The 16,765-nt window shown below is 47.5% G+C and overlaps 3 protein-coding genes across 3 annotated transcripts; 1 reads left to right on the forward strand and 2 right to left on the reverse strand.

Annotated features, from left to right (window-relative positions):
* Positions 1-1,817: 1,817 nt before the first annotated feature.
* On the reverse strand, positions 1,818-5,345 carry AO090012000944 (uncharacterized protein; the record flags this gene model as incomplete). Its single annotated transcript, XM_023236698.1, has 4 exons — positions 1,818-3,657; positions 4,288-4,556; positions 4,611-4,790; positions 5,331-5,345. 4 exons carry the CDS (start codon positions 5,343-5,345, stop codon positions 1,818-1,820), a joined length of 2,304 nt encoding a protein of 767 aa, XP_023091600.1.
* A 3,478-nt stretch (positions 5,346-8,823) lies between these two features.
* On the forward strand, positions 8,824-10,838 carry AO090012000945 (Zn(II)2Cys6 transcription factor; the record flags this gene model as incomplete). The annotated part of the gene is made up of 2 exons (XM_001727833.3): positions 8,824-9,031; positions 9,094-10,838. The coding sequence occupies 2 exons, from the start codon at positions 8,824-8,826 to the stop codon at positions 10,836-10,838; spliced, it is 1,953 nt and encodes a 650-aa protein (XP_001727885.3).
* A 1,908-nt stretch (positions 10,839-12,746) lies between these two features.
* On the reverse strand, positions 12,747-13,391 carry AO090012000946 (uncharacterized protein; the record flags this gene model as incomplete). The annotated part of the gene is made up of 1 exon (XM_001727834.3): positions 12,747-13,391. The coding sequence occupies one exon, from the start codon at positions 13,389-13,391 to the stop codon at positions 12,747-12,749; it is 645 nt and encodes a 214-aa protein (XP_001727886.1).
* Positions 13,392-16,765: the final 3,374 nt, after the last annotated feature.

The raw sequence follows: 16,765 nt of genomic DNA on the forward strand, positions 1-16,765 counted from the left end.
CCATATGCGCACTGGGATCCATTGATGAAGAACTAGTTAAGCTCCTCCATCGAGCGATCGGTGACCACGCCAACGAAGAAACAAATGTACATATACAAAGGTAATAACACAGAGGCCGGCAAAGCTAGTTTTAGGGCCAAGATTGACGACTATTATAGATAAGGGAGGTAAAGACAATTGTTCAGACAGTCATCTGCGGTTGAGTTCTGTTGTCTGAGGAGTGTGTTAGAATGCTTACCCAGAATCAGGCTACCGCGACAGCGTAGATTTTTGTTTCTGTTGCGGCCAACGGCCATTTCGGAGGCCTGTTGACGTCAGTAAACTCTTCTCATAGTTAGAGATACGTGTCAAGGCTTACGATTGTCCAGCCTAGAGGCCCCCAGGCGAAATTGAATGCTGTTATTTCGATGATGACGAAGCTGATGATCACCTTCCCGAATGTGTGGGAGACTCCTAGGCATCCTACTACGAAGATAGAAACTCCCATAATGCCCGTGGTGATGAGTAGAAGAGGTCGCCTGGGTAGTTTGTTAGCACAAAACACCACGCACAACACGACGACAACTTGGATGATGAAAACACTCAAGGTCATAAGAAACGGATCGGAGAGTCCGACTGTCATAGTTCCCGGTGCTAGGGGACTCTGGTAGCTTGATTCTGGCGAGCAAATGGGTGATTGATCAACCGCGCTCCTGACATTACACCATGGCTGGATCAAGGCTTCTTGACCTGCTCTTATATTTGGAGCTAAGTTGCAATGCACCTTTCTGGAGCGTGCAACTGTTTCATATAGTTGTTGAAGAAATTCGCGGCTCTTGCCGAATCTGGTGGAACCACACATCGTGACTTGCGTATACGGCACAAGTCACATGGCCGAACAGCCCTTCGTGGGCGTACGGTTTTAGTGAGCGACGACTGCCTGCTCTTCAGGGTGGAACTGGGTGAAGCCATCATACCAAATGCCCAAATCATACAGCACAGTACCTTGATTATTTATAATTGGCGCCTATTGCTGCAATAATGGCCACCAATCGGGTTGAAGACCAGAAACAGCTTTTGCACTGACCGCACGCGATGTCCAGTACATACATACAGTTAATATATGTAGGTAGAAAGTGCGCCCAAACTCTCGAGGGGCGGTAAGCCTCGACAGAAAGTACTACAAAGTATTATATCTTAGCATGTCATACTATTCGTAAATTGGAAAAAGTTCACTAATTAATCGAAACTCCCCCGAATGTTACTTGTCACATAACTATACCACTTTGAAAGGGCGAGTGTCAGTAATTATCCCCCCTGGGGCACCCCTGATATTTGGCGCCATTTCCCTGGCGTAGCATACCGGCACATCTCTAGCATCATTATCTTTCTATTATGGGCAACGCTTCATCATTCATTGATGGTATTACTCATAGTGTCTCGTTAAAGGTTCAAATTGACGCATAGAGTTCCACTAGCGTTGTATATACATAAAGCCGAGAAAAGTGGAGCACAACAAGCCAAACAAAAAATAAAATAAAATAAAATAAAATAAAAGAGATAAAGTGAGGGTATTTGGGGTATATGACTTTGGCCGTCCTGCGACGATGCGTCTTGTTCATGTTCATGCGGTCGTAACAAAGGAAATCCCAAACGGAATGCAATATCAAAACATCATGATGCAGTGAGTGAAAATCTTCAAAGCCACATATGCGATATGGTTTTAGAAATACAGGTAGGACAATCTGGTGGGGCCTGTCGTGCAATCTGAAGAAGGACTGAAATCTGAATGGAAAAGGGAGATGATAAAAGCCAGGTGTAGTTTGAGACGAGGGAGTTTAGATGAAATTCCCATTTACTTGCATCGAGGCACCTCCTTCTTTACCCTTCTTGAGGGCCTTGGCAAGCATCAGCTCTCGCATCCAGTCAATGCGTTCATCTCGAGTTTTGACCGCAAAATGATGGCTCTTAACATTACTATTCCCAAACAATGCCTTTTTCTCATTTTCCTTTGTCGAAGGAATCAGGGAAAAGGCGAAGGCTGCATTATCTTTGCTGATGTTGTTCCCGCTGCGTAGGACTGACCGTTTGAATGCGGCGGTCAATTTGGAGCTTGTAGCTAGTGATGAGCAAGCAACGGCGAAATCATCGACGTCGATCGAATCCAGAGCCTGGGAGTTGCGAATGGCAGCAAGCTCATCCTTGTGCATAGCCAAATTAGTTCCACGCAAGGTAAAGTGCGCATCTTGCCATTCATGACGAAGGAATCGAGCCTGTTTCCGCTTTTTCATATACCCACTTTTGGTCACATCTGGGTCCGAGGAGAGAGAGGTATCTGAGGAGCTGGGGTTGTGGAATCCTATACGTGGGCTTCTCTTCCTTAAATCTTCGGGATCCTCGATAGGGGTGAGTGGCCTTCCCTGAGCACGATGTTGCGGTGGGCTAGGTTGAGGGCGTAAGAAGGCGCTACGTGGTGCATGCCTTTGCTGGCGAAGTTGCATGAGGTTTCCATAGCGCATATCTGGCGGAACGGACTGAGAGACATCACGGCCCACAGGATCACTAGGGAGTGCAGTGATTGGGGCATCCATCTCGGAAAAAGGTGTGCCTCGACGATAATGGTCCATAGTTCTCATAGAACTGAACGGACCATACTGTTGGATTACGGTCGGGGAACCATACGTCTGGGTTGCCACGGACGGAGTGATCGTTCGCTGGGTTGTAACAGCTGTCGTAAGCTCATCCGAGTCATAGTCAGTAGGAATCTTCAACTTGGGTAGGTTACGAAGATTAGCAGCCATGTTGTTTGTGTGAGAAGTTGGGGGAGTCAGCGCAGGGACGGGTTCTGCGGGCTGTTCGGGATCTGGGGCTGGCTCTGGTGCTAGTTCAGATCCAGGGTCGCACGACTCCACGTGCTGGTAATTTAGAAATTGCCTAATACTTTCCTGTGGATCGAGTTTCTGAACCTCGTTTAGCGCTTCTTCACAGAGTCTAGGAGTCTCTTGGGCTGGCCCAAAGATGTCTGACGAAGCGACGATCGAAGGCCCAGCATCGGATGTAGGACGCAGGAGGTTCTTTGCCGTGTCTGGGTTTCCAGGATTTCCTGTGAGCATTGAACCTCCTGGCAGGAGAACAGCGTCAGGGAATTCCGCAGCGAGCTTCTCCAGCTGGCGCTGGCGCTTTCTATACTTGGGACAGTTTTCTCCCTTGGAGCACTTATGGGGCTTAGGAAGAACCTGCTCAATACCGACAATGGAGACAGCTTCCCCTGCCACAACCTGCCGACTACCGTCCAGGCCAACGGCTTCCCTGGAAAGCACTTCTCCCGTCGGAGATACGGACACTGCATACGAGCGCCTATGGTCGATAGGTAGTTCTAGGTCTGGGGTTTTCCGCATAGTCGTGCGTAAATGGTTAATGGATGACATTAACTGATGACGTTTGCCAAATGATTTGATTCCGAGTTCCTTGAGATCATCGATTTGGAGACTTAGCAGAACAGAGCCGGTGATGTCGTTGACCATAAACTTCTCAATAACGTAGTCATCATATCCGGCGATATGCATCCAGTGTGCTACCTGGGTGGGCATCCAGCCTCGGATTTCACTCTCCTCCACCTGCGAAACGTCTGGGTGCACGGTTGCGAAGGCCTTGGGAGTGCAAGGAGAGAATTGGTACCTATTCATTGAAGCCTCACCCGCAGAGAACTGGGACTTGGAGCTTGGGGTCTCAGTAAAATGGGCCCTTGAGTAAGGGTTTTCCGAAGAAACCTGGGAGCGAGTGCTCTTCGTCTCTGAGAACTGAGATCGAGCACTTGGAGGCTCGGAAAATTGGATCCTTGAATTTGGAGTTTCGGCGACAGAGAACTGAGGTCGAGTACTCGACGTCTCCGAGTAGAATGATCGTGCGGTTGGAGGCTCAGAGAATTGAGTCCTAGAGGTCGGGGTATCCGCAATGGAGATATTAGGCCGAGTACTTGACGTCCCAGAAAAATAGGTTTGAGCACTTGGAGGTTCGGAATATTGGAATCTCGAGCTTTGGGTCTCAGAGAATTCGGTTCTGGGATTCGAGCTCTCGGGAACGGAGAGCTGAGATTGAGCGCTCGGAGGTTCAGAGTACTGGAATCTCGATCTTTGGGTCTCAGAGAACTGAGCACTCGAGGTTAAGCTCTCAGGTACGGAGAGCTGGGACCGACCGCTTGGGGGTTCGGAATACTGGAATCTAGTTTGAGTCTCGGAGAATTGCGACCGAGCACTCGAGGCCTCCGAGAATTGAGATCGTGCGCTAGGTGTTGCAGTAGGGGCGAACTGGGACTGAGTAACTGGTGTTTCAGAAAACTGTGTCCCAGAATATGGGGCCTGGGCGAGTTGAGACTGCACAGGTGATCTCTCAAAGTAGACATCAATCTCGGCAGTCGATGGCGCAGAGCCATAAGAAGCAATAGATGACCTGAAGAGGTGCGGTCCGGAAGGTCCCTTGATTCGTTTGTCAAGCTGGAAGCTGAAAGGCTCGTTTGGGGCCTGGTCAGGCGTAGGTAGCTCTGGTGTGGAAAGGGAAGAGCTACTATCACGACCAAACTAGCAAGGCGATCAATGACCCTAATCTGATTGAAGATGGAGAGGTGAACCTACTGAGCCCATACTCATGCGAGGAGACTCTTCGTCTGAGGAGCCATATTCGAAATCGGTATCGGCAAAGTCTGTCGACTCCGATTGACGCTTTTTCACCACAGTCCATGCTGGATAGAATTGTGCAGTATTCTTCACGTCCAAGGACGCAGGCGCTGCCTTACGTCGATTGCGTAGCGACTCCTGCACCGAGCTAAGGTTAGAACGTCATGAATTAACCAGTGCAAGTTGTTTTCTTACCATAATGTCTATGTCAGGTTGTGCAAGTTTTCAAAGGGGAGGAGGTTACTCGATGCGACAATTAATTTACGAGTTAGTCAATAACTCTGCTAGACCGGGTAGCACCTCATAACAACTGAAGGAAGGAACGCAAATGAAGGTGGCCAGTTATCACACAGTGATACATGAAACGTGACGAGGAAAGGGCAGAAAGAGGAGAAGGAAATTGGAGAAGTTGGGCCGCTCCGAGTATAAGTATATGGGGTAACGAAAAAGCATCTGACCGACGGAGTCATCTAGGGGGGGCGGTGAAACGGTAGCATGGCAACAAGACTCATGAAGGATCACTATCGCATGGAAAACTAAGTCCGTGACATGCAGGGATAGTGAAACGTAGTGGCATTCGTTCTTCACAAAGAAGTCCGAGCAAGTGGCTGGGAAGCGCAGAGAAACTTGAATGGGAGGTGATCAGAGTGACCAACTTGCAGTAGGTTGGAACCCAACCGCAGAGAACGACATTGTTCCTGACCAATAAATTGCCGCCGAGGCAAAGTTTCCGTGGATGGGGAAAATCGAAATGGCTCATGGAGGGCTGGGAGAGGTCGAAGGGAGAAGGTTTGTGGTTTCTCTACGCGCCGAGCTGGTGGAGGCCAACCGCCATGGAAGCCCGTGACTGGCCGACTGCTCTAGCGCTGGGGGTTCCTTCAACCGTTCTAAATATTGCTCCGCTTGAGCAATTAAACGCTACGTATAACCGCCCGGGCGACTCTCCTCGTTTCGCTCTCTTCTCTAGTCAACCAATCCCTCCTTGGTGAGCTCTCGGCTACGGTGCGGAGAATAGATTCCTTCGAATTTATTACGAGTCATATTCCATCTGGCCTCTCCTGATCGAATGCTATTCGCTGCATTTTCTGAAATCAGGCGTCGATCCGTTGAGAACGTCCTGGCCAACCACGTCGTTATCACTTGTTTTTCTCTGGGTTCACGATCCACCACACATAACCGGGAGCAACATCTTCTGGCGTTTCCAGGTCACTTCTATATAGACCGATGATCCCACCCTTTCACGGAGCGGAATTTACTGCGGCAACGACGGTGCCTCTTTCTCCAACAGCCTTGCGATTTGTTGGTAGCTTATGCTCGTTCGACTGGTTGACTATTGTCTCTTTTTGCATCATCCTGCCTCCCCATCGTTTCCCTTCTTCACACCTTTCGGCGTCTACCTTACAGTCTTCTAAGGCACAGCAAACAATTTTCTCGTTGAATCACTTTTGGTCGTTGAAAACTAACCGTGCTTATCGCTTGGAGTTGAATCTCGGATCCTTTTGATTCCTTCCTCTCGCTCTTGCAGCAGTGCGGAGCTACTGTACAGTGACATGTGAATTGGCTGCATTGCATGAATTGATGTACCTATCGTTGGCCGTTGGATCAGACAGCCATATTCTACTCTCGCAGGGATTTCTGTTTTAGTCACTAGAAAGATATTGAGTAACAATTACACAATGTACATACATTACCCCCCCATACTACTGTTTGGTCTTTGCGTAGGTCAATTGTAGCACGCTGAGGGTAGAATATGAATACGGTGGCTGTAACCCCTCTCTACTGGTAGCATTTGCACCTTGAATTTGCTACGAATTGAATACGTGTATATATATTCAGGAGAGATCATAGACCAAATCTGAAGAAAATTGACAGACAGAATTATAAGAGTGATTAAATGAGGGGACGGTGAGGTCAGGTGATGCAGGAGGCGGGGGAAACGGTGTGATTGTAACTATCACATCGCGCTACTTGACTTAGTATGGGACGATAGCTCTCATCACAGGTCAACCATAAGTAACTTGAGATCTCATTGGCTGTGACATTAATTTCTAGAGAATTTACCCTTAAGTACATCAAGGCCCCCGTTCATATCGCAATGTCGTTCACGTGCTTCTTCTGGCGGGGGGTTCTTCAGAAAGCGATGCGGCGTAGTACTGTATCTCCATATGGCATGGAAGCAGCAACAACAACAACAACAACAACAACAACAACAACAACAACAACAACAACAACAACAACAACAACAACAACAACAACCAAGGCAGTTGTAGAGCCCGCAATGTGATGCTCAGCGCGTCGCTGTTGCGCAGATTGACGGTTAGAAACTACATCCGGTTACTAAATTAAGATGGTGGTCCGTAGCTTAGCGTAGGTTCAATGTACAAAGGATGTCTATGAATAGGCTCGTAGGACTACATCATCGGGATAATCTATTAAAAGAACTAGTTCAAGATATGCGATATCTCGATATGAAACCATGGGGTGCTACTTTTTTTAGAATTAAACATGCCGCAGTTCGATCTTAGCGACGTTGGTGATACCGCAATTAGGGCGACAGTGTCAACCATGATAGATTGCCTGTTCGTCTATATTCAGTATATCTATAATTGTTAGCGTCCAACTAGAAAAAGAATGGCGTAATTAATCCTAACTCAGCTTCCAGGCTCGTTTAGCCTGCGCGAGGTATTTCCCGGCTAAACCATTGGTTTGCGTTGAATATTGTCGGCGGCAACGAGCTATGCAACCCTAAGAGTTGTACCCCGCATCCAGGTAGCGTAATGTTGCTAATTCTGACCACTTCAGAAGTTATTAATAGGAAAATGACGCTAAAGTAGTCATTTAGCTAAATATAAACATGCTTAATCTTGTGTGGGCGAATGAAAGGAAAGGATTAGACGCCGATAATTGCCATATCCTGCAGTATTGGCGGTAAAAGTGTTGCTAATTAAGGCTTTCCGTATGCATGTTATCACGTCCAAGCGTCACCGATCCGCCCCGTCCCTGCACGGGCCGAGCCCCACTTCAGCGTTCCGGTCATCGTCATTGGACCATTGGGCCAACTGTCAGATTATCTTTGCTCTTTATCTCAACCCAAATTTCTAAGGCGACAAAAAGGAAGGCGGTCAATATAAATCGGTTTCCACTCGCGAAAATTCGTAAAAAAATGGGACAATTTCTGGGAAAAGGATGAGAGTATAGCTGGCTATTCTGCAGTGTTTCTGGTATCGAATTCCAAGTTCAACGATGAAATTTGGAGCTCTATGCGTTGCGGGAGTCAAAAATGGTCGAAGGTCCAAAATCTAGGGTAATTGTTATTAAACCACCAATCAGGATCCTTAGCGACCACGCTTAGATTAGACAGCCTTTAGACCCTGACAGGAACATTAGCCATCCGCCCAGCGTGATCCCTGTACCCATCTGCTTCAGTCCGCGGCTAACATGGCGGCGTGGATGATCAACCTTACAACTCCAGGAACCATGTTGACCAACGGTTCTAACCACCACCAGACATCCCAACTGAGGGTCCTCAGCCTATCCGAGAGCACGATGCCGAATTCTCCTTGTTGCTCGGCGTCAATCTCCACTCGAGGTTCTAGTGTTCTGGTAAAACTTGAAACAATATCCTCGTGCGTCTAACCCCTAGCTTGGAAAAAAATAGAAGCACGAGGGGTATACACCTTGTTTGAGAATCAGTCGACGGATCTAACATATCTCAGGATACCAGGACCGGATGACTTCATAAAAGCCCTGCCTATCCTTCCCCAACCTGACCCTTTGTTCTCTGACCATCTTCGTTCCATTCAATAGCACAGGTCATCATTCTGAATCTCTATTGCTCCTCAACACAATCAGGTAAGATAGCTGTGGGTTGCACAGCTATCTCGAACAGCTTCATAGCTTCCCGTCTTTGCCAACCATAAGGTCAACAGTGCTCTCTGTTAGCCGTCCCGTCCAAGCTTCTTAGCCAGCACCTCGAACATGTCGAGTTCAGCGCGGTCCACTGCTCGAAGGAATAGGGCTACATCAGACTCGTCTGAAGCTGATGACTCCACCGGTAGATCTGGACCGAAGGCCTACCATAGATCACGATCGGGTATGATCTTGATATTGCCCGTGACGATGCTGCTCCAGTCGCAACTGTCTCATGGGCTGAACCCTGCTAATCACGAGTATGTTAGGTTGCTTTACCTGTCGACTGAGAAGGAAAAAATGCGATGAAACCCGGCCATTTTGCAAAAATTGCTCAACTCATGCTCTTAAATGCGTGTACAGGCCACCTCAGTGGTGGGCCACAAATGAACAACGGCGCGGTCAGAGGGAGAGGATCAAAGGTCGAATCCGCCAGACGAAGGTTATGGAGAAAAACAGTAGCTTGCAAGGTTTGTCATGAACCACAAAGACTCCCACTTTCGGCATTTTCCAACACGGCTTATGTTTCCAGAATATATGGATAAGATCAAGGCTCTATGCGAAGAAAGCCCAGGAGCATCTGGTTTCGATATCAGTCACGCAATGCTTCCAGAACCAAATCCTTTCGCGACACCAGCACAGAGGGCATATCACGGGTCAGCAGCCCTTCCAGGAGCCCTTATCGGGCTTCCAATAGAGCCAAAACCCGAGCTACCAGCACTTGCAGCGCCTATCGTTTCGTTTGATCTCAATATCGGATCCGACCAACAGATGTTCTTGAACAACAATTTTCTGCAGACCAATGTAGCGTTGTCGGACTTCAGCACCACGAATCCAGCAATACCAACGCCGCCATTGGCTAGCAACGAATTCTTTGCGAACAATTACGGCCCACTTCAGCCCTTCAATCCGATCAATCCCCAAGGAGGCTTTGCATACCCGAACAAGTCTCTCTCCACATGCTTGCAGACGATGATGCCCGTAGATGAGAAGGACCGCCATCTTCTTGAACACTTTCTTGACAACTTTATGCTGTTGATTTTCCCCATAGTGGATGTTCATCAGGCTGGCCCTGCCCGTATCAGGGAGGTTTTCGGGCTTATGCAGAACAATCGCGCATATTTCCATTGCTGCCTCAGTGTAGGCGCAATCCACCTGAAGAGTAGCTTGGGCATGGAGGACCAGATGGATCATGACATTATGCAGCATCGCTATGACGCGATGTCTCACCTCTGTCGTCTCCTGAGTAAAAAGAGTGGTTATATGCAGGTGATCGATGCTACACTTTCCCTGATACTCTTTCATTGCTCCCTTGGCGAACCGGATGATTATCTTCCCGACGTGCCATGGACTTCCCACTTCCAAGGAGTTGCACACCTGGTGAAGAAACTCAACTATGCACCTAGTCAGTTTAACGTCACTCTTATCGCATGGATCGATATCATAGCAGCTACCATGGCGGGGGCGACGCCGTACTTCTCTCACACATACCGGACGAAGCACCTCAGTGGCCATACATCTGGCCTACAGCAGCTGATGGGCTGTGATGACCGTGTTATGTACCTGATCTCGGAAATCACATGTCTAGAGTCATTGAGACTAGAGGGTCTCGTAGATGATATGGCTATATTAAGCCACGTCTCAGCGTTGACAGGACAGCTTGACTGGACGGAGCCAGCTGATCCACGGCTCGAGGTGCCTTTTACGTCTAGCGGAGACGTTGTCCCAGAAAAGCTGACCAAGATCATTACCGCCCTGTACCGTATTGCAGCTCGTCTATATCTTTATAGCCTGCTTCCATCCGTCGATTATAATGACCCTGCCATTACCACCTGGTTGGCGACCATGATCGAAATTCTCAAGTACATCCCCGCAGGCTCTAGTGGTTTTGATCGCTGCCTGGTCTGGCCTTTGTTTATTGCAGGAGCATTTGCATCGCCATCCAGTAACTTCCGGAAAGTCTTGACTGAGAGAGTTGTTGCCCTCGGGTATCTAGGAAAGCTTGGTAGCTTTGGCAAGATGTACCGTGTTTTGAAAGAGGTCTGGCGAGAGTCCGGAGGTCCGGTGCCACCAACTGGAGAAGAAGATGATTCCCACGACGCTGCAGCGGACCCTAACTTTCCAATCAACACTAGTGGCCTTATCATTACTTGGCAGCTGGAAGATCCTTCACAAGAGCCTGAGCAACTTAGCCAACCTGAGGTTCTGCCCATGGGACGACAGGTCCATTGGAGAGACGTCATGAAACGCAATAAATGGAATTTCTTGTTGATGTGATAGTCTCCTCGCCAACGCACACAGCATCTGGAAAATTGATATTGACCTAGTGAGGATACTTTCATAATCAGTAATGTTACATGTCCATGGGGTTCATGTTTGTCACAGGGCACACAGTTGACGACAGATATGGCAGCGATGATTTGGTGGGTATTCGTGACTTTGCCCCAGCAATTGTATAGTGGACTGTTGGGCCTTACCTTGATTTGACATCGTGGTTTTGTCGTGAGTTTTCTCCTTTTTTTTTTTTCAATTCAGTCTTTCGTTCAATTCCCCTCTCAATTCCCACTGTTTTTTTCTTGCTCTCCTCTTCTCTTGTCTTCTTTTCTGGTTATATTCTTTGTCTATTGTCTTCTCTAATCAGTCACTCCTTAACGTCGTTGACTTTGGGTGCGATTTCGGTTTTCCTGCTGTTATTGCAGCATTTCTCCTTTCTTCACTTCTTACCATCATTAAACCGCATATTTTATTCTCTTGATACCATCCTGTCCGCTCATTATATCTGCCACGGTCTGTCTTTGACGATGGTTTCATGATTATGTCTGTTGTTGATGTTCGTTGAATGCAATTCTGTTGGTTTTTCTTTAGCCCTTACTTTTGAAAGGCCATTCGAGTAGGCTGGGTAGCTGTAGTCCTCTGAGAGGGTCTCATCAACAACGGCTCAAGTAGAGACGGGTCCTAATGACTCTTAAGGACACCGTAAGGCAAATAGAGTCCACATACCTCTCTCGCCGAACTAAAAATATCCCAATCCCACAGTAGTCATACCCCAAAAATAGAAACCAGAGCCGTAATTGGAATGAAGATGAAACCTAGCGCTTGCTCCGTATCTATTTTGAGATTCTTTGTGACACGTAGATGCACCTGCAATCAGACTCGGTCATGTATGGTCTATTATGGGTCCCTCGGTTGGACGTTGGGGCCTAGAGGGCACACTTTGATAGAGCCAAAGCATCTCGAAGGAGGAAGAGATAGAGCAATGAAGTTCCTGCACATTTCCTGCTCTTTTAGTAGATTTGTTCTTGTTATTTGCTTGCTCCTGTTTCCCGCTTGTAAGTCTGACTCCACAACAACAGTTGTAAGACGTGTAAGAATAGAAAGGTAACACTTAACGCATACCCGCCTCTCACCGATCTTGTCTTCCAACGGTCTGCTCTCCAACCAATAACGGATATAAAGATGCAAGATCCGCGGTAGAGTAACTAAATCCAAATGGCAAACAGGTTCAACAACCTCATCTAAGCGAGCGTGGCTTCAAACCTTACTCATTTGACTTTAGTAGAGCTTGTCCTGTTGGGTTTGTTGGCTCCACATTCTGTAGTATTGGCTGGAGAACAGTGGCTGAGCGACACGTGGAAAGTACGGAATCCTTCAGGAGTCAGGATGCGTCTAATGAAACAGTTTGGGGGCCAGGGTGGTCAGAGCCTGAACTCTTCGTGAGATCGATCAACCGCTAGATCTATCGCTAGTAAGCGCGTGGGTTCTGAATTTAGTTTATCGGTCAATGTGTGTGGCACCGTGTTATGGGTCCAGAGATCAGTGTGGGGTGACCGATGCCATAGACTGATTTCATTACAAACAAGCATCGAACAGCACCACGTTATAGCATTTATTTCGCCAATGCTAAATACAATGTACCAGAAACCTCAACTCCCGCCATACAGTGCCTGGAAACCCCGGCCAGTCTCAAAATCTTGAACTCAAGGAACCATGGATATCGCATAATGCTCGCAGCGTAGATCCGTAGAATGAACCTGATCCAATATACAAAACAACCTTTGTGGGACGGTAGATACAGGAAAAGAAACGTATGCTAAAACAGATAACATTAAACAAAAGCAATCATAACAGTACGCTTTCATCACCATTCGTTGTCGATGGAGCTATACATGGTGTTTTCTCAGGCAACTATGTATTCCGACGTGCGATATTTCTCCGCTTTCCCTGCGGCGGGGGCTCGAGCTGGGGGGCCCGCTTAAGGGTAATGGTCGTTGTGACCACATGCCTTACACTGAACGATGTCCCGTTCTCACTGACTGGGGAGTCGAATGCCCGCAGTCTGTAATCAGATGGGGTAAAGGGGGACCGAAGAGGATGCGCACTGCGCGGGGAGTCTGTCATAGATGTGCAGACATAAGGCGGGGGGAGAGGCAAACGTCGAGTGTGATCCGGACTCTTCGAAGGCAATGATCCGACTGAGCGCGAGGCAGAATATGGAGGAGGAATCTTTGTACTCCCTTTGGGGAATGAAGGAGAAGTAGAACTGGTAGGAGCCGAAGTAGGTGAAGGACGAGGCCTGTCGAGCATGTACTTGGAGAAGTTCTCACGGGAGGTTGCAGGGCTGGAAAAAATAGGACTGAAGGTGTTGAGAAACTCTGTGTATGCTGGTGGAGGAGTGATGGTAATCTCGTCATCCTCATCCTCTTTCTTGATCTCCTTGTCCGGCCTGTCCGGGTCAAGGCATGTGTAGTAGGTGCGTGGTCGGAGCTCCGAAGGGAAGCTCAACGTTTCGGGAGTGGCCAAAGGATGAAGAGTCGGCTTTGACGGGCCCATCTTGTCTTGACGACTTCTATTCTGCGATCGAAAGGCAGGGATTCTTCACGGAACGACACGGTGACAACAGAATTTGATCAAAAAACACGGCAGGGTGTCCCCAAAGAAGACGGCGATGAGAAACGGTTACGAAAAAAAACCAGGTCACAAAAGGTGAGAAAGCGGCTTTAAGTAGTAGTAGAGCTGAACTGCCAGCGTTCAAAGTGGCGAGCAATGGTTAGAAGCGTTTTAAGGTGTTGGAAATCTCTATAATATAATTGTCAGCGCCATGGGTATACTTGGAGGATAGGGAATGTAAGTTACACATACATACTGGAGGTACGGTACCAGACCGTATCGATATGTATGGGTATTGTCTAAACCTGAGAAGGGTTAGTGGCTGACCCTCAGGCATATCCAAAATAGCAACAATTGATCCACTTACAGCAGCCACGATCTAAAGGAATTAAGATAATAGCAAAGTGGTGTAGCCAGTGGAACCGCTGGTTGAACCCTTGAGCGAGGCACAGCCCATGTGAGATCTCAGCCAGGTGTTGTGGTTGTGGACGAGCGCTTTGTCTGCTCTTCGGAAGGAATCCGTAGAGTCAAAATCAGTCCAGCTGATGCCTCAATTCTATCACAACAAAGGAAATAGTATGAACTTAAAAGGGAAATAGGAAATCAGTTCTTCAGGGAGATGAATCTGGAAGAGATCCAGTACTTGAGAATTATCTAGGTACTTATACCTTTCCCCAGCTTTTTTTGAATGAAAGAACTATTAGAAACGGATTCATGACAACGCCAACATTGTCGCGCGCCTTCTGAAGCAAACTTCATCCCATTACCCCTTGCTCTAATGTGCCTTTTGCCTCAATTGTACTTCAATTCTTTACTGTCTGTCAAGCGTGGTTCGTCCAAGTAAAGCGCGCGGTTCTACGATCCACGCTCTCAAGGCAGTTTGGAAACACGGGGTGGTGTAATTCCAAACGTGTTCCTGCAACCCTAAGCATCTAGAGCCTCAAAAATCCTGGCTTGCAGAATTTGATCCAGAATTCTCATTATCAAAGTTGCCAATCCTGCTGAGTATGTCCAATCAGGCTGCATAGGAGGTGTCCATACGGGGACCTATAGTTTTAGCTATATAATTATCCTGCATGCAAGCAAGGGTGGGCGCTTTGTGGAGATAGTCTCTCTTCTATATTGACGCTTCAACAGCTTGACGATCTATAGCGACTTTAACTTTTAGTATATGCTATGACATATCGTGTCGGCCGAGCGTTGTAGGATGCAAAGAGGTTTGGGCTTTAGTTGATGCCATTCAATTTACTGGGCGTCATTATCCTGCCCAGCAGTTCTCTCAAATCCTGTCAAGCCCTTCATATGGGGGTCGCTGAAGTCTCCTCGACTTCTTGGCGGATTACAATTTATGTGTGCATATCATTTAGCGCTGATATCATTAATATCCAAGCGCCTGTTGCTAGGGCGATATTGAAGTCAGCATGACCACCAAAAAACAGATGGGTCTGGTCAACTCACAAAAGCGGCACCAGATCTCAAGTCACCATGTTGTAGCGCTAGTTGACAAACTGAAAGTCCCTCAACTAACACAATTTAATCTACCTAATGTCTACTATGTCTTCTGTACAAGCTCGCTCGTCGCTCTCAACCCTTGGCATTACCTACTACTTACTACGGTAGTATAAGTCGCAACTGCCTTTACATGCAAGCATTATGCCCGTTTATCGAGCACTCACGTCGACACTGCAACATCTAATGATACCCCCGATAGCTGTAAGGTAGCGGTCCAGCGCTATCAACAAGAGCACAGATCTGGATTGTAAGCGCAATGTATCTAATTAGGGAAACACTCGTCACTCTCTTGACGCACCGCATCAATTCATTCGTCCAGGGTTCGACGCGCCGGGGAGATGAGCTCAAACCGGCCATCCCATCAATCTACCAATAGATTTGCATTGAGCACCGACTGGGATAAAAAGCGCAGTTTTAGTTCTGACATCTAAACGTACTAATGACGGTATTCCGACCAATTGTGGTTGTGATTTGGGATGTAGGGGTTGGCAGCGACTAAATCTAATAATAGAATCCCCCGCGGTAAGGCCGCAGATCTCATGTTCTATTTTTGGCCCTGCAACCTCACCTCTACTTTCTATGCATTTACCACGACATTTCTAGTATATAGGACGCTGAATTTTAAGTCGGTTACTTCCAGTTTCGCTTGAGTAGATGTCAACCTGTATAGATCTATGCGTTCCCCAACAGGAGCATCCTTTTCGCAAACCCCAGTCCCAGGTGGCAACCCACAAGATATCAGTGCTTTTGATCACGCATAACAATAGCATGCACTCGACGAAACAATCCACAACGGCGTCACGCTGATCAGTCCAATCAGGGCATTCAAACTAGATTAACCCATATCTGCATATACAGGGTCCAATACCCCCATCCCTTAGTAGAGGAGCGTCAATTCGTCGGAAGGTGTTCCTAAACGGGACATGCCACAACCGGTCTCTATCAAACCCTCTCAAAAGTCGACTTTCATTTTGATTTTTCTATTCTTATCTGGACATTTCTTGCATTAGTAGCCATATCTACATGATATTCCACGTTCTCATTGGGTCTCAAACACAGCGCCGTTCTACTTCAGCACAAGCCCTCCACTAAGTGCCTTTTATCCCGTCTACTTTCACATCATTTCCTTGTTGCTTCCCCCCTCCCTGCCTGAGCCATTTACCGGGTTAGTCGTTGATCTGTTTTAATTTTAGTAGCACCCCTGTTTTTCACAGCTATCACGGCGCTTCAATCGTTTCTCAGCTCGTGCTGTCTTTAGCCATCCCCCATCTCAAGATATGGCTCCGTGTCACTGTATAATACGGTATCATACAGTACCTCTCCACCGCAGGGTCTTTCATACAACTTCTTTCCTCCTCCATCTGCTATGAGCTACTGTTTTAGTTCGCCATTTCTAAATAAAGATTTCAGCTATCGCTGCACTGTCATGTCCGGCGCTTCTCTCGGCTCAACCACTTTTCTTTCAGCTGTAAGCAATCGGGCGGTTGTACTTTAGTCGTGTTTCTATACTTAGCAATCTATCCAGGTTCTTTTCTATTCAAAAGTCATCCATACAGAGAGCGAGAGGCGCCACGGGATCAGTGGTTCAAGGCTTGAGTTTGGAATGATTACTACTTGTAGGTGGGCGGTTAAGTCATGTGTAAGAAAGGGTTCGACAATGGTCTGATTTTTGTTCACTCCAGCAGTTACTTAGACATGATACAGTGATAGAAAGAAAGCTGAACACAGATTGGCGTATTGCCCTGGATGACACCACGAGTCTGTATTAGATTTGCTAAGGTAAGCAGACTGGATGAACAAGGAGT

The sequence above is a fragment of the Aspergillus oryzae genome, chromosome 4, assembly GCF_000184455.2.
Source record: "Aspergillus oryzae RIB40 DNA, chromosome 4".
Taxonomy (NCBI): Eukaryota; Fungi; Ascomycota; class Eurotiomycetes; order Eurotiales; family Aspergillaceae; genus Aspergillus; species Aspergillus oryzae.